This window comes from Equus asinus, chromosome X (assembly GCF_041296235.1).
Source record: "Equus asinus isolate D_3611 breed Donkey chromosome X, EquAss-T2T_v2, whole genome shotgun sequence".
Taxonomy (NCBI): Eukaryota; Metazoa; Chordata; class Mammalia; order Perissodactyla; family Equidae; genus Equus; species Equus asinus.
This window is the reverse complement of record NC_091820.1, coordinates 68,260,067-68,283,502: the sequence shown is the minus strand read 5'-3', so window position 1 is coordinate 68,283,502 and position 23,436 is coordinate 68,260,067. Positions and strand designations below refer to the sequence as shown.

The 23,436-nt window shown below is 37.8% G+C and overlaps 1 protein-coding gene across 3 annotated transcripts in view; it reads left to right on the top strand.

The window, feature by feature from the left end:
• The window catches only part of SATL1 (spermidine/spermine N1-acetyl transferase like 1), a 123,238-nt gene that overhangs the window by 96,043 nt on the left and 3,759 nt on the right, over positions 1–23,436 (top strand). For 2 of the 3 annotated variants that reach the window (XM_044763512.2, XM_014827512.3), the window contains exons 5-6: positions 9,239–10,235; positions 13,703–13,754. In XM_044763512.2, the coding sequence (XP_044619447.1) occupies positions 9,420–10,235; positions 13,703–13,754 (868 nt within the window). In that variant the 5' untranslated portion in view covers positions 9,239–9,419. Of the gene's footprint in view, positions 1–9,238; positions 10,236–13,702; positions 13,755–23,436 lie in introns of those variants that run through there. The other variant, XM_070502923.1, reaches the window with a different exon arrangement.

Sequence of the window (23,436 nt, the reverse complement as noted above, 5' to 3'; positions counted from 1 at the left end):
CATTGTGGAAGAATGGTTTTATTATTGCAAATTTCATGGCATTGATGCATTGTGAAGAAAACTTATAGGTTGCTAATAAAAAGATTTTAAAAGTACTTGAGCATTCAAGCAAGACTTTTTTCCTACAAGATCTACACCTATCTATTTATCTATATGGTTTTTTTATCTGAATGTTATGGTACTGTAGATATTTAGTTAAGCAAATTCTTATAGGCTCATTACAGATCAACTTTGAGATAAGTTCTCATGTGTGCAGAGTTCAGAAGTGCTATCTTCTGTTTATATAAGGCACTGGGCAATTCTGTTTTATTTTTTCACTTCCCACACACAAACACACACACACACACACACACACACACAAACTTTCCCATGTTTATCTACTTTCAAATGGAAGGAAGAAAACACTTGCTTCAGATTAAAACAATACAGGGTTCATTTTTTTAACTTTGCCTTCACTATTTGCCTGGCCAACACCTACTCAGTTTAATTGTCACTTCCCAAGGAAGGTACTCACCTTTCCACATTATAATGAAACCCAACAAATTAGATACCCCTGTGATAATCTCTCATAGCACCCTGTAGTTTTTCTTTACAGTACTTATAACACGTTTTTCTCTAGGCAGATAGATAGATATAACTTAATGTCTGTCTCTTCCACTATACTCTAGCTCCATGAGAGCAAGGACCATGTTGGTTTTGTGCGTCAGTGTATTTCCGGTGTGTAAAATGGCATCTGGCACACAGGCGCTCAGTACATATTTGTTTAATGAACAAAATGGAGAAGAAAGCTGGCATTTATCAAGCATCTAACCCCATGCTAGAAATTTACACATAAACTCACACTTGTTTTTTACAATAGTTTTGTGAGGAAGATATTATTAGCACACTTTAAAGAGAGGAAACTGAAATTCAGAGAGACTAAGTAACTTTTCTAATGTCACATTAAATAGCAGTGCCAGGATTCAAACTGAGGACAGTTTGGCTTCAAAGCTAGTGCTCTTCACTCTACTGCATTCTTTTTAAAAAATTGAGATATAATCAACATATAACACTGTGTATGTTATGTATTGCAATATGATCACCACAGTAGCATTAGCTAACACCGCTATCACATCGCATAATTATAATTCCTTTTTTTTTGTGTTGAGAACAGTTAAGATATAGTCTCTTAGCAACTTTGAAGTTTACAATACAATATCATTGACTATAATCACTATCCTGTGCATTAGACCTCCAGAACTTATTTATCTACTAGTTGCAAGTTTTTACCCTTAAACAACATCTCTCCAATTCCCCCATCCCTCAGCCCCTTACCACATTGCTTCAATATCTGCTTAGTGTGACTTCTCCAGTGAATCAATGATGTAAGATATGTACTCTGGAGCCATATTTAAAAGTGACAGAACATAGGAATAAGGCAAATATTTGAAGCTAAATACTTCCACTTCAACCCCAAATATCTAAATATCACAGGGAAAGTTAGATTATAAACAACTATCCAAATGCATTTTTGTAGAGTAGCATATTGATAAATCATGGTGTCAATAGCACAGCCCTTAAATTTTTAAAACAATTATTTTATTTTTGGTAATTTTTTAATTTTCAAAGGTAATATGTGCTTCTATTTTAATAAAAGCAAACAAAACAGAAGTATATAAAGTAAAAACCAAAATTCCTTACCTTCCTTCCCAATCCAACTTTCAGGATGTAACCAGATTTAACAGTTTGCTGTGTTGTGAACATGACTTTTTGATTTCTGAAAAATCATCTACAATTTCCATTAAAAGACTGTTATGAAACTCATAGTTGGCAGTTATCATGACAGTGAATCCAGGCATTGGTAAATGTTTTGCATTTAGTGTGCATGTTCTTACAGCATGTTTCTTTGAAGTAATTGACATGCAGGGTTCAAAGGGCCACGCAGAGTTCATATGGTTCTTCTCACTTTAGGAGACCTGTTCTTTCCACTTCTTTTCTTTCTTTCATATAGTTATTTATTTGTTTGTTCCCATATGTATCAAGTGCTTATTATATGCCACGCACTGGAATACAATTGTGAACAAGACAGACAGCATCCCTGCTCTCATTACAGGTTAGAGGGAAGAGACAAATATATAATTTTAACGTAGGGTGATGAGTAGCATGACAGATGTGGCTCTTAAACTTTAGCGTGCATCAGAATCATTTGGGATGCTGGTTAAATTGCAGACTGGTCCTATTCCAGACCCACTAAATCAGAACCTCTAGAGGGTGGATCCTAGGAATTTGCCTTTCAGTAAGCTTCCAGGTGGTTCTGATGTGGGTATTTTGGGGGGGCACTGTATAGAGAAAGAATGGGGTACAATAGGGAGTGCATGGAGGACAAGTTAGTTTAAAGGTAGTCAGGGAAGACCTCTGCAAAAAGTTATGTCTGAATTGAGACTTGAACAATGAGTAAGAATTAATAGGCAATTGGAAGTTGGGGGTTGGGAAGTAGGTAAGAGCATAACAAGACGACAGACACACCTGAATATGAGAGGGAGAGTGCCTGCACTCAAGAAGTGAAAGAAGTTTAATATAGCTAAAAAGTAGAGTTTGAGGTAGGTAGGGTAGTGGCAAGTGGATAAGAACCTCCATGGAAAGGGTAGCTTGAGGTGGTAACCAAGGCTGGCAACACAGGGATCGTTAATATTTAAGGAAAATGTGAAGGAGGAGGTCAAGAAGATTAACAAGGACCATTCAATTATTTTCTGTTATATCCTTGGTCAGTCAGCCATTTCTTGTTTTTCAGTTATATATATCATTCTCTCTCTAAATATAATGATAATCCCTTACATTTGTACTTTATTATACATTTTTTTCATTTGAAGGGACCCTCACAACAAATCTGTGAGATAGGTTGGGCAGCTGTTATTATTTCCATTTTACACATGAGAAAACTAGGGCCCGTGGAGTTTAGGTTTCTTAAGCCCTCAAAGTTACTAAGAAGCACAGAACTGATTTTTGTACTAGGACTTTTTTATGTTTGTTATGTTTTGGTTTTGGTTTTGTTGATGCTGAGTTCAACGTTCTTCTGCTATCTCTTTCCCTACCTGTGAGAGTATTTTGAATTCTGAGCTTATCCTCCAAACTTCTCTACACTCCAGCCAACTGAAAGCCATTACAATGTTGAGAATATCGTCACCAAACCAGTTTGATGGCACAGGGTTCAGGGTCAACTTAAGCAGGACTCATTTTTTTTTTGTCACCACTCTCTATGATGGTTAACTAATTTTTTTTGGTAACAGATAGGCTTGCAGAAGAAAAAGAGTGTGTCTTAGAGTATATGTTGCAAAAGCACTAACCTCTGATGAGTACTTATTAACTAAGCACAATGTTCATGGTAATAACCTTATCCAGAATAGCCCTAGATATTACAGAAGGTAGATTATTGTTATGATTTTTCCAGTTCCAAAGTTCAAATGAAGCAGAACTCTCTCATGAAACACAATTGACACAAAGTTTCTGGAAATGTGATTCCTTTATCTTTGCTTCCTGCTGTCTTGAATAACTGCAAGGTAAACTGAAGTCTCAATTTCTTGAACCTTTATAGCCTTTTTGGTCTGCTTTCCCCCCAGAATTATGTCTTTCTTAAGAGCTTCTAATCTCACCTCTCATTTTCTCCAAGAATGTCACTTCTTGATTGGAGGTGGAGAGAGACTATCCATTGTTCCTCTTTTGGAGCTGGGATTTCCATTTAAACTGGGGACATTTCAGAAAGACAATAATTAAATGGTTAAAGGTTATTAAGATTAGTGAGTACAAATAAGGGGAAGAGAATATAAAATTTCTCTGGGGCCACAGCTGCACCATCAGTCCCCTGCCTCACCTCCACTGCGCGCCGGAGAGCGAGGCTTTCCCAGAGCGTTAGTGTGGGAGCAGGAATATTTGAAGAGACAAGAAAAGGAAGGTTATAATAATATTTAGCTGGGTTATGAGGCAGTTTAAAAGGAAGATTATTTGAAGGGCAAAAAGCAGGATTTAAATTACATTAAATTTCTTAATAACTAAGAATTAAAGTGGGTATAAGTTATTCAATAAATACTTCCTGAATTATTTTATTCTAGTACTTGGATTTTTTTTTCCTTTTAGTCTTTTATTCACTTAATTTAAAAATATCTTTATCCTGATTTTATTCTTTGTTATTAAAATAAAATGGAAAAGACTAGAAATGTTAAATATCATTAATTGCTGCTAATGATATCCAAAACTCCTTTTAAGGATAGCTTTTCTCCACCAGTTTCTTCTGATTCTCTTTAAAATATCTGAGGAGTTAGAGTAAAAACACGTTTTTTTAACACAAAGAGAATGTTCTAACTTGACACTTATTAGGTATTTGCTAACACTTGTATATTGAGGGAGATCTTTTAACTGTGTCCTATATATCAAATGAAAGGTATTTAAACATCTTAAATAGAGCTTTTGTCTGGGCTTCATCTACTGCTATTTTTGCAAAAAGTTTCCAAGTTTTCCAGGAATATTTAAAGTGATATTTATTTAAAAACTTATTACACAAATATGCTCACTGGCACATTGTTTGATACCACAGAACTGGAAACAATTAAAAGCACATCAAATATGGATTGGTTAAATAAAAGAGAACACATACATAAACAGTGAAGTGACTCAGCATCTGGTTCAGAGTAGTGGGTTCAGAAGTCACACTAGTCCTGGGTTTGAATCCTGGCTGAACTATTTCGAACTTGTTTGATCCCAGGCAGGTTAACTTCTCTAAGCTTCAATTTCCTTCTCTGTGAAATCAGGATCATTATGCCCACCTCAATGTGAAGATTAAATGGGATTATGTATATCAAATATTTGCCATAGTACCTGGCCCTTGATAAATGTTCAACATGGCCTCAAACAATTTGGCACATGGTTGGTGTTTAATAAAATATTTGTTAAATGGTAGCAAATTTTTTAAACGTTCCATGTAATGCTACAGTAGCTGGGGAAGACAAATGATATGTTAAGTAAAAAAAGATAGTTACTATGACGTCAATTTAATTAAAAAAATTATGTATATATATATGTGTGTAGAGAGAGAAAGAGTAGAAAGATAGTCATTGAAATGTAGATAATGGTTATCTCCAGATAGTATTCTGAGAGATTTTTCATTTCTATTTCATGCATTTCTTAGGTAGCCCAATGTCTCCCAGTCTTCTGGAGTCACTTATTCCTGTAAAAACCAAATGTCTTGAGTTCCTACCCCAGGTAACAGCAGGATCTATACTCTTTACCCATCCCTCCTTCTCCAGGGTAAACTTCTTCTTATATATCTGTTCACACATCAGTCCAATCTACAGTCTGTTTACTCAGTCCCTAGGTTCAACTCCTACAGCTGCTGTCTTCTTTCAGCACCTCTGCCTGGCATGTAGCCTTCATCCCTCCACCTTCATGACCAAAAACTACTACAAATACCAGGCTAGTGTGTGGTAAGTGACCTCCACTAAATTACTGGAGAGGAGGGAGGCATATGTCCACGCAGCATCTAATATGAAACAATTTAAAACAATACTAACATCTTAAAGAGAACCTTTACTGGCTGTCTTGTGCCCTAGGACTCAGCCTACCACCATTTTGCCAGGTTATGCTCCACAAGCCAAGAACTTCTCCTGTTCATTTAACCTTTCTTTTCCTGGTTCCTGGAATTTCTCCAGATTGCTCCCTGAAAATAATCTAAGTTCTTCTTTCTTTTTTGGTAAGGAAGATTGGCCCTGAGCTAACATCTGTTACCAATCCTCCTCTTTTTGCTTGAGGAAAATTGGCCCTGAGCTAACATTTGTGCCAATCTTCCTCTATTTGTATGTGGGTTGCCGCCACAGCGTGGCTTGATATGAGTGGTGGAGGTCTGCACCCATGAACCCTGGGCTGTGGAAGTGGCTCCTGCCAAGTTTAACCAATATGCCGCCGCTGGCTGGCCGCTAAGTTCTTTTTAAATGCAAAGCAATTTAATTCCCCATCCCAGATCATGCTCTGGACCCATCTTGCCTTTCATAAAAAGTTGCTGTTGGGGAACTTTTCTAAGCAAAAAAGCCGTGTATCCCTGATCTGCCTCTTCAGCTAAGCAAAGAGACAGCATAAGCAAAGTGATGATTTTCCCTTAACTGGAAATTTACTAATGATGTCTGGAATGGAAGAAAACTCAAATTCTTAGGTGTGCTAATTTCCAATCAGAGCAAGGTCTAGAGGTAATTTTTTTTGTCTGTTACAGGTATTTTCCAAATGTTTTACAATGAGTATGTATTCTTTGATAAACTAGAATACAGCAAATATTATAAAAGTATTATTAAGTGCTGCTTATTGATGAATGACTCTAAAGTACTTTAAGTTTTTATTTCAGAAAATACTCTATATGTTAGCTCTGTTCCAGTCTAGCTCTTTGCCTTAAGCCCTCTCCCCTCACTCAATTTTCTGCCTTTTCATTTTCTTTTTTTCTCTTTGTTTGTTTGCATTTTACAGGGGTAAAAATAAAAAGCTCGTAAACGTAAAAGGGACAGGAAAAAGATACTGGTTCCAAGGTATAGAGAGATTACAACAAATTGAAACTCTGCTTGCTATAGATGAAAATTACACAAACGACTTTCTCAGTTGTGAATATTCATTTAAATGAAACCAAGCTGGAGTCAGAATTCAGAATATTGGATGTTACTTAGCATCTTCAGAAACGGGGATCTTATATATTGTAGTCATTAGAGTTTAAATGCATAAACATATCCATATTTTCAGATCTATGGGGGTGGCTTTATATATTATATTAAATTAAAAACATTTTGGTAGAGCAGACAATGCATGCACATTCTGAAGTCTTAGAAAGAGAATTTGGCAGGTCTTGACTTACAAAATTCACTACCTAGACTAGATCTGTAATAAAATAGTGTGTTAAGACTGAAATTATATTTTTGGAAATTTTCTGATAAGATATGAAAGTGATAAAAGCCTCAAATTCAAATAATTTATTTGAACTTTTATTAAAGTTTTATTAAATGTAAACAAACTATTTATCATTTAGACTTTTGGTTCTTCAACTGGATAACACTGCCACCTTGTGGTAAAGACTGATTATTGAAGGTTTTGTTTAAATGCTAAAAAAAACCCTCTATTTTTTCCCTGATGGTGTATTAGCTACAGTGGGGAGAGATTTACATGGCTGATGGAGGCAATTTCATTCTGTGCTTCTAAGATGAGACAAGTTGCGTTAATAAATGTGAGAAAGAATATGCATTTTGGTGTATCCTCTTAAAATCACAATCACATAATGTTCAAACCCAACATTCTTTAAAAAGAAAAGCACAAACTAATGCTGAATGGCCTTCAAGTGATATAAATTTTCATGAACCAAAATAAAAAAGAAACTTGTTAACAGTTCTAGATCACTAAACTGTAATTTCTAATTTTACCCCTTTAAAGCATCAACCAGAAACCTAACACATGCGTCCTCCTCTAAAAAAGTAAAAAACAAATGTCATCCATCCCCACAATAAGTTATGCATATGGTTTTATTTGGAAAGCAAACATCAAAATTCATTCACCTTTTTCCTGGCATTTCAGAAAAACCAAAATGATAACTGAGTTTTCCTTATTTTGTCTCTACTTTTAGTTGTGTGACCTAAATCAAGTTACCTAACCTTTCTGAATCTCAATTTCTTTACCTGAGAAAAGGGCATAATAATATCATCTACCTCACTGGTAGTTTGATTGTTGTGGGGATTAAATGAGTTAATACAAGTAATTTGTTACTTAGAACCATGCCTGAAACCACGGGAAACATTCATGAAATTTTAGCTCTATTATTACAAGTGTATCAAGATAAAAAATGTACCTACATCTAATTTGTGTTAGTTTTGGTATAGTTCTGTGATGTGGCTTGATTTGCTTGTCATGCTAAGAAGGTGGGCTCTCTAGGTTCCATTTATAGCCAGTATATGCTGAATGGTGATTGTGCTCTATACTTTTATTTGAACCCTTCTGTCTATGGGATGGGCCTTAGGCTCTGTCCCCATTCTGGCATGTGTTAGACTTGGGAAAATTAATGTTTCTAAGTTCCAGTTTCTTTATTGATAAAATGGGGAACAACAGTACATATCTCACAGGGTTGCTTCAATGGTTAAATGAAATAATGCATATATAAAGCCCTTAGCACAATGTGAGACTCAGAACAGCCTCAACCAAGGTTCTCTGGTACATTTAAAAAGTAAGAGACTCTCCATCTACAATAATATTTATATTGGTTACAGAATATACATTGTTGAGGAAATGAGCCAACAGATACAATGATGGGAGAAGGAATTCTGCAAGGCAGGATAGAGTGAAAGGACAATATACCTCATCTCACAGATATGGGGGTGGGGAATAAGTATAATGTGTGTAAAAGGCAGGAGAGTATGATAGTAAAAGGCTTGGAAATGGAGTTGGATAAACCTGGGTCTGAATTCAGGCACTTCACCAACTGTTGGGGCCTTGGTTAGGTTATCAAATCTTTTGAACCAGTTTCCTCAGAATTGGGGTTAATAAGGTTGCTATGGGATTGAATGAGAAAATGTAAAGTGCTTCCCACTGAGCCTAGGTCATAAAATAACTCAATGAATAGTAACCACAGTTATTCTTAATTATTTGTAAAGAAATATTTTCTGCACAAGGTCCTTGAGCACCTCATTAGGACAACCCTTTTAAGCATTCTAGTTTCTATGCCTACAGAAAAGAGGTAGTAAGTTGAAGTCAGGACAGAAATAGGAAGTGAATTAGTTCAGGACTGGGGCATGGGGAAGAAAGGGTTAGGGCAAGTATCTTTGAATTGGTTGGTTAAAACAGCATGCACTCTTAGGGTGACTGCCAAGCATAAGCCCTGAGACTCCGTTCAGCTTCTTGCTTCATCTTCTTAAGCTCTTGGAGAGGAGGAAACAGAGCTGTGGTGAAGTGGGCCCTGCTTTGCCCCTCCTTCACCACATGGGGGAGCACGTAGGCGCGTAGATACAGGCATTGTGACCTCATCACTATGACGCAGTGACTGTGCAAGGGGGTTAGACGGTAACAGTCCTCCGGGGTCATTTTATTCTTCCCCTCACTCAGGGCTTGTTGATGGGGAAGGGCCAGATGACAACCTGAAACAGCCAAGTCTACAGCTGTGATTGCTGGTGAGGTCAACTCCAGCAAATCGGAGGCATCAATAATCTTCTTCCGGTAGCCCTCCTTTATTTCTCCCATTCTCATCTTGATATAGGTCTACCTTGAAGTACGAATCGAGCTGAGAAAAACCAGAAACATCCTATAGCCTCCTGCCACAGCACTGTAGTCAAGGGCTCCTGTTCCATCGAGAGACTTAGTCATTGGTCAACCAGTTCTCAGCCAACCACTCTGAAGTCAACCAGTCCTCAAAACAACCAGGCACGAATCAACTGGGCATGAACCAATCAGGCATGAACCAATCAAGCTTACCACATATGAATCAACCAGGCACCAGCCAGCCAGGCACAAGTTTACTTGGTATGAACCAACTGGACATGAACCAACCAAGCACAAGCCTACCCAACACCCACCAACTGGGCATGAAACAACCGGGCATGAGCCAATCAGGAATGAGGCAACCAGGTATGAACCAATTAGGCCTGAGCCAACCAGGCCCAAGCCAATCAGTCCTCTGGCAACAAGTCATGTGCCAATCATGCATGAACCTGTCAAGAAAGAGTCAACAGCAACCATGCCCGAGTCAAGCCGGCACAAGTCAACCAGGTAGGAAGCAACCAGGCCCCAACTACTCAGGCCTGCGTGATCCAGGCATGAGGCAACCATGCCCAAGCCAACCCAGCACAAGCCAACGAGGCATGAGGCAACCAGTCCCGAGCCAACCCAGCACAAGTCAATCAAGCGTGAGTCAACTATGCCTGAGTCCACTAGACTGGAGCCAATCAAGCACGAGTCAAACAGGCCAAAGCCAATCAAGCATGAGTCAACCAGGCCTGAGTTCACTAGAGTGGAGCCAATCAAGCATGAGTCAGCCAGGCTCAAGCCAATCAGGCCTGAGTCAACAAGGCCCAAGCCAATCAGGCACAAGGCAAACAAGCAGGAGCCAACCAGGCCTGAGCCAACCAGGTCCGAGCCAACCAGGTTCGAGCCAAGCAGGCGCGAGGCTATCAGGCTCCCGGGAACCAGGCATGAATTCTTTCCGAATAAGACCTGCGGAGGCTCGAGACTGCCCAGAAATCCTGCGCCTAATTAAAGTAAGCTTTTTTCTCCTTATTCCGTGGCGCTTCGTGGTATTAGTTCAGGGCTGAGGGTAAGGAAGGCATAGGCTGGGTGTGAATCTTACCTCTGCTAATTATGACCCATGTACGCGACTATCTGGAAGTTACTTAACCTCTCTAAACTTCAACTTCTACATCTAAGATCAAGATCATAGTACTATCAATATCCAAAGATGGTTGTAATGATTCATTAACATAAAATGATTACACATAAATTGCTTGACTTATAGTAGGTGGCTCAAAAAGTCATAGGGGAAATAATTCATGGAAATTTCAGGGGCTTAATGTGTTGTCTCTCCTGGGGAAATTTTGACTTTAAAAGAGGATCTTTGAAAAAAGGAATGCTGTGATACAAATGACCTGTGATAGAATTTTAGGTATTGATAGCTAAGATTTTAGAGTACGGAATCTTGTAGCTTTTAAGACCACACTCACTTGTAGAAGCTAATGACTGACTACCCAGCAAACAATATTCATCCACAACAAATTTTCCATACAGTTCTTTGACTTCTGAAGTCCATCCACAGACAGCCTCGAGGAGTCCAAGGAGCTGGATTCAAAATTTCTGATTTAAAAGTTCATTTGAATGGTTTTATTGGAAAGTAAAGGGAGCAAAGTAACAGCCGTAGTTCCTGTGATAGAGTTCTGTGGCACTCAAGGCAATCATTTATGTGATGCACAGCCTAAAGAATTCTATAGAAAAGCCAATATGAAAGCAGTAGCCTAGATTTTTAATGGAGTAAATATGTGGCTGGAACAAGGCACAGGTTATAGATAAGGAAACCTTATAAAAGAGTTTTGTAATGAAAATGTTGACATCTACTTATATATATAAATCTCGTTTAAATCAGGCCAAGTTTCTGTTCCCTTTGATTAGAGAATGTGTCTTAATGGCCAAAATAAAATAACAAAAAGTTTTCTAGTTTTCAACATATCCATCTGTTGAAATGATGCAAAGCCCCATTACAGATCTGTAAGAACTGGGTCTCTATCCTTCCATGCCTTTTATTCTATTCTATCCCTACAAGTTCCCACATCATTTCTCTAACTGGCATTAATTTGCATGATTAGATCATCAATCAGAATACTATGCCCAACATGTTAACTATTCCAGAAGTACATTTTTCCAGGTAAAAAATAATTTTAAAGTTTTTTGTAGCATAGTATCTGACACCCGGTTGGAAATTAATACATTTATTATTGAATGAGAGTGAGTCTCTCTATTTCGAAAATTTACTTTCCTTAGCTTTCCAAACAGTGCCCATTACTATCACCAAGGGAAAAATATATCACTAGACCCTCCCACTTCCGTGAACCTGTATCTGTACAGTTCCCGACCATATTTACTTCCCAATCTGCCTCATGTACCTGAATATACACTAGGAGTTTTCTGGGAATAATTTTAATGAATATTCACGGTAGAAAAATAATAGGAAAGCTAAATTACCTACTGTGCATCATAGACATGAATGTAATGATTAATTAGCTTTGAGCTTTATGTTTTTCTCTAATATGCATATGTCCATTTGTCTTTACTTCTGTTCATTGCTAAGTTTGCAAAGCATTCTCTTTTTGCAAAGAAATTTTTGAGAGTTTGCCATCATAGTAATTTATTGCTTAGCTGAGTACTTTGCAGGTTTTATTTACTGTCCTGCCTCTAAAATTCTTTCAATATCCTCTGTACGCACCTGTTTCTTCCTATTCTTAATCACCACATCACAGCATTATTGGGGATCTAGTTATTTCATAGCTAGGCAGTCATAACTTCTTGTTTACCAGACTTTCCATTCAAAGCCTTTTATCATGGTGGTTCTCAAAGTGTGGTTTTTGGACCATTGGTGATCCACGGATAAGAGCTGTGTACTACTACTATCTGATTTTTGTTCATTATACAAACATTGAGTGCATATTAGAGGAAAGCCACGTGATAAGTACTATAAAGGATACAAGGCTTACTGAATTATAGTCAGTGCCATCAAGCAGCTTACAAAGTCATAGGGGAGGTACTCCACACAGCAGCCCAAATGCTCAAAGCTCCATTGGGTTCTGGTTACATTGAGAATAAAATTCAAATTTCTTACTACCACTCTACAAAATCTGGCCCTTGCTATCTTCTTTATATATATTAAAAGCTTTTTTTCATTATAAATTTAATGCAATTCCAGTCAAAATCCCCAAACTTTTATGTGGAAGAATAAACATGTGAGTATTTCTAGAAAAATTCCAAAAGGAAGAATAATGAGGGGAGATGATCCCTACCACATGTTATAAAGCTGCAAGTAATTAAAATATTCTGGTAATCTATTACCATAGATGCAGAGATGGATCAATGGAACAGAATGGAGAATCCAGAAGTTCTCTTAAACATATATGAGAATGTAGTATATGATAAATTGGATATTTCAAATCAGTTAATAAAAGATGAGTTATTCAATAAATGGTGTAGGGACAATTGGGGGAGAAAGATAAAGGTGAAATTCCACCTCACTTCTTACATCAAAACAAATCAATCAATTATTAAGATTGAGAACTTAAAATAGATTGGTGGTTGCCAGAGGTGGCAGGTGGGGGGGGTGGGGAAAATGGGTGAAGGTGATAAAAAGGTAAAAACTTCCAGTTATAAAATAAATAAGTTCTGGGATGTAATTAACGTATAGCATAGTGACTATAGTTAACAATACGGTAATGTATATTTGAAAGTTGCTAAGAAAGTAGATCTTAAAATTTTCATCGCAAGAAAAAAAATTACAACTTTGTGAGATGATTGATGTTAACTAAACTTACTGTGGTAATCATTTCACAATATATACATATATCTAATCATTATGTTGTACACCTTGAACTAATACAATTTCAAATTATATCTCAATAAAACTTGAAAAAATAAAATTAATAAAAAGAAATTAAGAAGAGAACAAGAGTGATTATTTTTATAATCTGAAAGTGGGGAATGCCTTTCCAAGCATGAGATCCAAACCATGAAGACTTAATTTGAATGTGTAAAAAAATCATACATTAAAAAGCCAAATAAACAAAGTCTAAAGTTAACTGGGAAAAACACCTCACAGGCATACATGACAGACTTTTCTGTACAGTTTGTGAGCTTTTTTTTTTTTACATAGACTTTGTGACATCTACCTTGAATGCTCAGAAACTCTTCGGGCTTTACTTCCTCATTTCTGGTTGTATTTATTCAAGGCTAGTTACCTAGACAATTGAGCTTCATAGAGTGAGGTATAGACGGAGTTAATCCTCTCTCTACATATTCTGTTGTTGCATGTACTGTTTTAGATTTTAATTTTCTAGATGACTGGGGTTAAGTCTGACTCACTTTTATTACTGCCCGGGACATCATGTTAATAAATGCTCAATAAAACCTTCATGATTATCATCTCAAGAATTTCTTACTAAAGCAAAAACTGAAAGTTGTCTCTAATTGACAGGAATTGGCTGCCTGTGAAAACATGCTAGATGCAGTGAAGTTAACAGCAATGGGTAAGATATTTTACGGTATTTTCAGAGCTAGAAAAAGAAACATGACATAATATATGCACACAATACTACTTGTACCTAGATATGTGGAAGCTGCTATCCTTGGTACACAAAGATGATGCCATTAATAGTATCTACATCTATAGGACATAAGTTTGATAGCTTTGTCAGTGCTCCACTATTTTATATTTTCTCCACTTTTTAGTATGAAATTGATAGAGCTTTTACATCTTTACAGCTGCAATAGACTTCAACTAATTTTCGAATTGTAGAATGAGATGTGTAATTGGTCAAAGTATAATTTAACGCTGAATATGTTGGTAGTAGCTTGATAGGATGAAATGGATAAAAGCAAAATGACTCACCTATTTTCAAGATATTTACCAGCAATATTAATAGGATAGGTTTTATGATGTTTTATGATGAATTAGAACTACTGTTTTATGGTGAATTAGAACATTTTAGGCAGAAAATATGAAAATTAAGAGAAGAGATGATTAAAGTTAGAATTCGAAATAAATTACTTGGAATTCCAAATAAATTTGAGGATCAGCTTTACCATTTCTGTGAAAAGGGATGTTGGAACTTTGATAGGGACTACATTGAATCTTTGGATCACTTTGGGTAGTACTGACATCTTAACAATGTTAAGTCTTATGTATTAACACATGATGTCTTTTAATTTATTTAGGTCTTCTTTAATGTCTTTCAGCAATGTTTTATAGTTTTCAGTATGCAAGTATTTCACCTCCTTGGTTAGACTTATTACAAGGTATTTATTTTAGGGGTTATTGTAAATGGAATTGCTTTCTTAACTTACTTTTTGGTTTGTTCTTTGCTGGTATATAGAAACAAAACTGATTTTTGTTTGTTGATCTTGTAGCCTGCAACTTTGCTGACTTCATTTATTAGCCCTACTAGCTTTCTTTTGGATTCTTTGGGATTTTCTGTCAGTAGGATCATGTCATCTGTGAATACAGATCATTTTATGTCTTTGTCTCTAATTTGGATGGCTTTTGTTTCCTTTTCTTGTTTAATAGCTCTGGCTGTAACTTGCAGTACAATGCTGAATAACAGTGATGAAATTCGGCATCCTTGTCTTGTTCTTAATCTTAGGGGAAATGCTTAGTCATTCACCATCGAGTATGAAGTTAACTTTTTTTTATAAGTACCCTTTATCATGTTGAGAAATTTCCTTCTGTTCCTAGTTTTCTAAGGGCTTTTGTCATGAAAAGGTGTTACATTTTGTTAAACGCCTTTTCTGCATCAATTGAGATGATCATGTGGTTTTTTCCCTTTGTTCTGCTAACGTGAAGTATTATACTGATTAATTTTCTTATGTTGAGGCATCCTTTCATTCCTAGATAAATCAAACTTGGTCATGGTGAATGATCCTTTTAATATGCTGTTGAGTTCAATTTGCTAATCTTTTGTTGAGAATTTTTACATCTATATTAATAAAGGATATAATTTTCTTTTCTTTTGATGTCTTTGGTGTCAGAGTAATGCTGACTTCATAGAATGAGTTACAAAATGTTTCTTCTCTTCAGTTTTTTTGGAAGAGTTTGAGAAGGATTGGTGTTAATTCTTCTTTAAAAGTTTGACAGAATTTACCAATTGGTGGTCTCTGACTTTTCTTTTTGGGGAGATTTTTGATTACTGATTCAAAGTCTTTACTTGTTAGAGGTCGGCTGAGATTTTATTTCTTCTTGAATCAGTTTAGGTAATTTGTAAGTTTCAAGAAATTTGTTCATTTCTTCTAGGTTATCTAATTTATTGGTGTACAACTCATAGTACTTACCTATAATCTTAATTTTATCTCTGAAAGGTCAGTAGTAGTACTGTTTCATTTCTGATTTTAATTACTTGGATCTTCTCTTTTTTTTTTGCTTTGCCAGTCTGGCTGCCAATTTGTTGATCTTTTCAAAGAACCAACTTTTGGTCTCATTGATTTTCTCTATTGTATTTCTATCCTCTTTTTTTGTTTATTTCTGCCCTAATCTTTATTACCTTCCTTCTGCTAGCTTTGGGCTTAGTTTGCTCCTTTTTGTAGTTCCTTAAAGTGTGAGGTTAGGTTATTTTGAGGTCTTTTTTTCTTTTTTTTTAATGTAGGCATTTAAGGCTATAAGTTTCCCTCTGAGCACTGCTTTCACTGCATCCCGTAAGTTTCGTATGTTGTGTTTTCATTTTCATTCATCTCAGTTTTCTAATTTCCCTTGTGGTTTCTTCTTTGACCTATTGGTTGTTTGAGTCTGTTGTTTAATTTCCACATATTTGTGAATTTCCTAGTTTCCTTCTGCTGTTGATTTCTAGGTTTATTGTGATTGGAGAAGATACTTTGTATGATTTCAGTCTTTCAAAATTTATTAAGACTTGTTTTGTGGCTTATCATATAGGCTATCCTAGAGAAAATTCGATGTGCACTTGAGAAAAAAATGTGTATTATGTTGTTGGGTGGAGTGTACTGTATATTTCTGTTAGGTTCAATTGATATGTAGTGTTGTTCATGTAATCTATTCTTATTTATCTTCTATCTAGTTGTTTAATACGTTATTGAAATTGAGGTATTGAAGTTCCTACTGTTATTGTAGAGCTGTCTCTTTCTATCTTCAGTTCTATCAATATTTGCTTCATATATTTTGGAGCTCTGATGTTTGGTGAATAAATGTTTATAAACATTTTATCTTCTTGGTAAATTGACCCTTTATAATTATATAATATCCTTCTTTGTCTCTTATAAGAGTTTTTGACTTAAAGTCTATTTTGTCTGATATTAGTACAGCCACTCCATCTCTCTTTTGGTTACTATTTGCATGAAATATCATTTCCCATCATTTCCCATACTATCAACTTTTATGCGTGTTTTTTTTAATCTAAAGTGAGTCTCTTACAGACAGCATGTAGTTGGACCATTTTTTTTTAATACATTCTGTTAATCTCTCTTTTGATTAGAGCATTTAAATTACTTTACATGTAAAAATGTAAAGTAATTAGTCATAAGGATGGACTTCTGCCATTTTTCTATTTGTTTTCTATGTGCCATATAGCTTGTTTGTCCCTCATTTCCTCCATTGCTACCATTTTTTATGTTTATTTTTGTAGTGAAATGTTTTGATTCTCTCCTCATTTCCTTATGTGTGTATTTCATGGATATTTTTTTTGTGGTTATCATGGGGATTACATTTAACATCCTAGTTATAACAATTTAATTTGAATTTATAGCAGCTTAACTTCAATAGCATACAAAAACTCTTCTCCTACACATCTCCATTCCCCCCTTCTATGTTACTGGTGTCATAGATTATATCTTTATACATTGTGTAAATAAGGAGTCTACTGGAGGAATCTGGGAGTTCAAAGTGTAATGGCTTTTTCTTGGCTGACTTGTGACAGTCTCTCATTGGCTGAGCTTCTTGCTAATTAAGAAGAAGTCTTTCTTCTTCCTGTTGGGCTCTGCACTTGATCTAGGGCATGAGAGCTCCCCCATTTGGCTTCCTGACTCCATTTTAATATGGTTTCTGTTTATTAATTCTCACATTTCCCCTTCTGATTGAGATCTTTAAAAGCATAGCTGATCAAGAGTCATTTTTTTTTTCCAGTTCTAGCAGCCTTTTGTCCCTTGATGCCAGGAAGGACATTTCCTGAGCATCATGTCCCACATTGGAGAGAAAGTGCATGGATTAGAAACCTAATGTGGCCACATCGAGTACTAAGGAGGCATAGAATAGGAGAACTCTTTCTTTTCTAAAGTCCATATGTAATCAAGATCATAGGCATTAGAGATCGTCCGAAGAGTTACATCATCATCAAAGATTTGGCAGACAACCTTCCAACAGGCCTGGTCCGAACATCTTGGGAAAGCTGTCTCATCAGGTGTCGTCTGCTTCAATTCTGAGAAATCTTTACTTTTAAGGCACCAGATGATGTGCAGGTCCAGTCAGGGTTTCATGCTATTTTTAGGTATGTCACATGAATCCAAGAGATTATTCCCTTGAGTTTTGCGGCACAAGGGTTGATTAATAGTATCTGATAAAGGGCCTTTCTGGTGAGGTTAATAGTATCTGATAGCGACCTTTCCAGCAAGGTTAAACAGAGTCCTTCTGGAGGTGTCTTTTCCAATAGGTGAAATCTCCAGGTTGCAAGGTGTGATGCTTAAAAGTCTTTATCTCCCTGGAGCACACTGTGAAAGACTACTCCACCAAAACATGGTTATTGTTTATAGAAGCAATTAGGCCATTGCAATATTGGAGTATATCTCCTTTTATCAGCTGTGAGTCCAAAGAGGCAGGAGCCAAGAATATTGGTGTCCTGTGACAATCTCAAAGGGTGAGTTTTATGAGTTCCAAAAAGGGTGGATCTGAGATTAAGAATGACCAACAGGAATGCTTTTGGCCAAGGTAACTGCAGGGTCTCTACAAACTTTGCCAAGCGAGTCTTAATAATGCTGTTAGTGTGTTCAACTAAACCAGAGGATTGAAGGTGGTGAGTGCAGTGAAAGTATTGTAAAACCAGCCAAACAGTGCAGACTTGCTGAAGTACCTGACCAGTAAAATGGGCTCCTCGATCGTTATGAAGTTCAAGAGGAGTTCTCCAAGAAGGGATAATCTTTTCCAAGGACTTTAGCCACAGAAGAGGTAGTGGCCTGTCTGCAAGGGAAGGCTTCAGTCCAGTCAGAAAACACACAGGCCATGACTAAAACATATTTATCTCTATGAGATGGGGGAATGGTATCAAACCCATTTGCCAAATCAAGAGTGGTTCATCAGGAAGTTTAAAATATCCAGGAGCAGTTCAAACAGGCTTCTCTTGGCTGTATTTTGGAAAAGTGGGACAAGTGAGGTAGGTACTTTTTATGGTCTTGTTAATATTCCCTCACCAATGTTGATTCATGAATGCTATCATTTTGTCAGTAGACCAGTGGTTTAATGCATGTGCAGTGGTTAGGAGTGGAAATTTTAGAGTCTCTGGTAGGACTGAGTTATATGGTCTGAAGCAGAGCTTTCTCTTTTTATGAAACCAACAATTGTTGAATTTCTAATCTTGTTTTTCCCTCTCTGAAACAAATTGTTGGGCTTCTCTAGCCAGTTTTCTAAGTTGTCATCTGGTGAAGTATCCCTTTGCAGCATGACAGAGGTTTGGCTGTTGTTGGTTCATTTAAGGGTTGCATTCCTTGTGGAAATGTCAGCAAGGTAATTTCCTTTAGCTTCCAGAGTCAAGTTTAGAGTGCTTCGGAATCTTAATATTAGCTAAAGCAGCAGGTAAAAGTATAGCATCCAATAATTCCTAAACATAGGGGCCATTTAAATTATATTTCTGCTGGAAGAAAGGAAGCCATGTTGCTTCCACAATATTCCAAAATCATGAGCTATTCCAAGAGTGTATTTACTGTCAGCATAAATGTTGGCAGTTTTGCCCTTGGCTAAAGTACAACCCCGTGTAAGAGTGTATAATTCAGCCTGTTGGGCTGAAGTAGCCACAGGTAAAGGTGCTGCCTCAACCATATCAAAAGGAATTGCAATAGCATACCAAGCACAACATTTGCCATTGTCACCTTTTGAGTAAGAACCATCAGTAAACCATGAGCACTAGGTGTTACCTAAAGGAATTTTCCTGCAGATCATCACAAGGATAAAGGAGGTGATCCATCAGCGTCAAGCGGTCATGCGGGACTTTGTCGATAATGGAGGAGAGAAGAGTAGCAGGGTTCAGGCTATTTTATAAAAGAGTTATGTGAGGAGCAGTTAACAAAAGGATTTCATAGGAGGCTTGGTGGCTGACTGAAAAATGCTTAGTGTGATGAGAATTCACGAGGGCTACCACAGCATGACGTACAAAAATGTTTAAAGGAGATTCCACAACAATTTTCTCGGTGGCTTTAACCAAAGGGCAGTGGCAGTAACGGCTTAAAGGCAAAGGGAATATCTCCTTGTCACGGGGTCCTGCTGGTGGCTGTAATACTCTATGGGTGAGTGGCAGTCCCTGTGTTTTTGGGTGAGTATCCCAAGGGCATTCCCTTCCTTTTCATATACAAAAAGGAAAAAGGGAATTTGATAATTGGGATGTCCAAGGGCAAGTGGGTTCATCAAACTCTCCTTTAAGGCCTTAAAGGCTGTGTCATCCAGTTCTTCCCATAAAATTTGGATTAGGTTGTTGTTCTTTAGTAAAACATATGGAGGTTTGGTCATAAGAGAGAAATTTGGTATCCAATTTTGGCAATAACCAACCAGCCCGAGAAAACCTCACAACTGTCAATTAGTTTTGAGTTTTGGGAAACTTAGGACACCGTGAAGCCTATCTGGATCTAGGTGAAGGTCTTCTTCTGATCTAAGACGCCCTAAATTTCGAACCTTGGTTTGGACAAACAACAATTTATCTTTGGCAACCTTGTGTCCCTTTAAGGCTAAAAGCTTTAGCAAGTGGATGTTATCTTCCTGTGAGGAGACATGGGAGAGAGAGCACAGAAGAAAATCACCCAGGTATTGCAACAAAAAGAACCTCAAGGGAACTTTATATCATCCAGATCAGCCTTCAGGATTTGTGAGAAATAAGAAGGGCGCTCAGTAGAACCCTGAGGCATTACTCTCCAGGTGAATTATTTTTCTTCCCAAGTGAAGGAAAAAACGGTATTGGCTAGCTTCATCAACTGGAATGCTCAAGAATGCACGGCATAAAGCAGTTACCATAAAGAATTTGCTTCCAGTGGGAATGGATGTTAGTAGTGTACAGAGGTTAGGAACAACGGGGTTTTGAGGGATAACGATGTTGTTTATTGCTTGGAGGTCCTGGACAAACCTCCACCCTCAGGCCTTGGGTTTTCTCACAGTTAAAACAGGAGTATTACAGGGACTAATATGAGGGATAATGAGGCCCTGAGCCTTGTAATTCTCTATTATGGGCTTTATAACTTGAAGAGCTTCCTTACTTATAGGGTATTGATTAATTCTGGGGAGAGGTTTTGAGGGATCTATTTGAATCGTGATGGGAGGTGTGCTCTGAACTTTACCAATATCAGTTGGAGATTTTGCCCATAAGGAGGGTGGTAGCTGGTTCAACAAGAACAAATGATCAGTGTTTCCAGAATCAGCTCTGGTACATCAGAGATGGAGCAAATAAAAGATGTCAAAGAGTCATTTAATTTACTTGATTGGCTGTTTTGATGGCTACTGTCAAATTCTAGAATTATTTCCCCCTTTCGGAAGAACTAAATTCTGGCATAGTTTTCCAAGACGTCTCAGCTTAACAGATGGATTGGGGCAGAGGAACTAAGGAGAAAAGGGTGTGTGTCTCTGAAAGAGCCGAAACAAAAGGCAGTAGGTTCAGAGACAGGAACCCACTGAGGTTTACTAGAAATTCTCACTATTTGAACTGTGTTTGTACTCCAAGGCAGGGGCTGCTTTACAGTAGTGGGGTTGAGTATCGAGAGTGTGGCTCCCGTGTCAATTCGGACAAAAAGAAATTTATCTCCAACCTGGAGAAATGTTCCTCTGAGCCAGTTAAGAAGGAGGATTGGGAAGAGCCCCTGTGGCTCCTTGGAGCCCTGTCACTGAGAATTTGGAGGGCACTGGAAAGGCTGGTTAGAGGGCTGAAGGCACTTTGAAGCACTTAAATTTGTAACAATTTCTTTTCCAATGTCCTGGTTCTTTGCAATAATAGCAGAAGCCGGGGGGGGGGGGGGTTTGATTTCGGTTAGGGGACTTCATTTACTGGAGTTGAAGATTAAGAATTTTGGTGGTCTTTCTTTTAGGTGACTCAGCTAGGGTGCAAGAGAGTTGGTTTGCCAGGTTAACTAAATCTGGAGTGGACATAGATTCCCATTCCATCCTGGTCCTTTTTACTAGGAGGGAAAGGTCCCAGTTCAGCTCATTAATAACATAGAGTTAAAAGCTACCTGGGTGGAAACATCTGAAAGAAGACCAGAATATTTTTAAAAAAACAATCAAGTTGATTTGAATAGGCATAAACAGTTTTATCAGGTTTTTGTGCACAAGGCTGAATTTTGTTCCAATCAACAGGCTTTGGGAAAGCCCTAGGAATTGTCCAATGTAGTCATCTAGTGATTGCCTGAGCCTGATTATACATACAAGTCAGCAGGCTGGTCTCCTGGTTTTAATTCTAGACACCTTTCAGGATTTTCCCAATTAACAATTTTCATCCAATGCTGGGCCTGGCCTTCACCGACAAACACATGAACCGGCTGATGTAAGTCAGAGAACCCAGGTTGGTAAGTTTGAATGACTATATTAAATTCCTCAGCAAATCTGTGAGGATATTCGGTTACTATGGGAAAATCTTTGTGGCTCACAGTTCAGCTTTAGTCCAGGGAGTATAAGAGATTCGGAGTTCAGCCTTTGGATCCTCAGAAGGCTTATTTTTAGAGGGACAGGTTCTGATAGGTTCAGAGGACGAGGGAGTGGGGAGAGTTTCAGGGAAAAGGGGAAGTTTGGTGAGAGTTAGTACAGGGAAACTGAGGGTATAGAGGAGGTGTAGGCATTAGAGAAGGTGAGCAGGCAGAACCAGAGCACGAGGAGCCAGGGCAGAGGAACAAGAGGCTTCGGGAGCCGTTTCATCTTTCTTTAATCATTTGTTTGCCTCAGTTAATCTTAACATTTTATTTTGCAAAGAGGCAATTTAGGCTCCTGGTAATGTTTGGAAGCCTCAAAATACCAATTAAATTAGGCATTCCATCTAGTTTTGCAAATTACAGAGCTTTGATTGTCCAATCTGGTTTTAAGTAAAGTACGTTTGGGAGTTCAAAAGTTCACCACAAGGGCCACTGCTATTCTAAATTACTTTTGGTTAAGTTGGTCCATTTAGTTAGAAATGCGCATGAGGAATGAGTACATAAACATAAAATCATAATCAATTTTAAACATAAAATCAGCCAGGGTCCCTGTAGGGGGCGCACCCTCAACATATTTAGATAACTGGGATCCCACTTCTTAGAAATTTTTCTCTAGAGCCAAGGAATAATTCTCAAACAGCCTAAACAGCTTACACAGCTTGCAACTCAAACAGCTTGAACAGCTCAAACCACCTGCAAGCTTAATGCCAGCCAGTCCGAGTAGGAATAGTCTGATTTCAGTGAGGCGGACCAAAAGTTGAATCAACGCAGCTCCAGTGGAACAGTTCAGTTCCAAAAGGAGTCAGACCAAAGGTTGATCAACAAAGTTCCTATGAAACAGTCTGCTCCAAAGGGAGTCAGGCCGAAGGCTGGCTCAGCACAGTTTCAACTGGAACATCCAGCTTCCAAAGGAGTCAGGCTGCAGTGCCAGCCCAGTTCCAAGTAGGAGCAGTGTGGTTCCAAAGGAAGTGGACCGAAGGCTTAGCATAGTTCTGGTAGAAACAGCCTGATTTCAAAAGAATCAGGCCAAAGTGCCAACCGAGTATTCACAAACAAGGCCTTAAGCAGAACAAAGCCTTAAAAGAGATCTCAAATAAAGCCTGGAGAGCCTCAGATGCAAAGAGGGTGGAAGCTTGGATCCAGGAGAAGAGACTTACCCTCAAACTCCAGGGTTGGCGAGAAAAGCAGCAAGCTCAATGGGCTCTGTTGTGGGTACCACACCTGTTTGCTCACCAGCCTCGGAATCATCTGGGTCTTCTCTGGATCCCTGTACAGGCCACCAAAATGTTGACCTTAAACAAACAGACATCCAGTTATTTCTCCAGCAAAAATAGGTTTATTCAA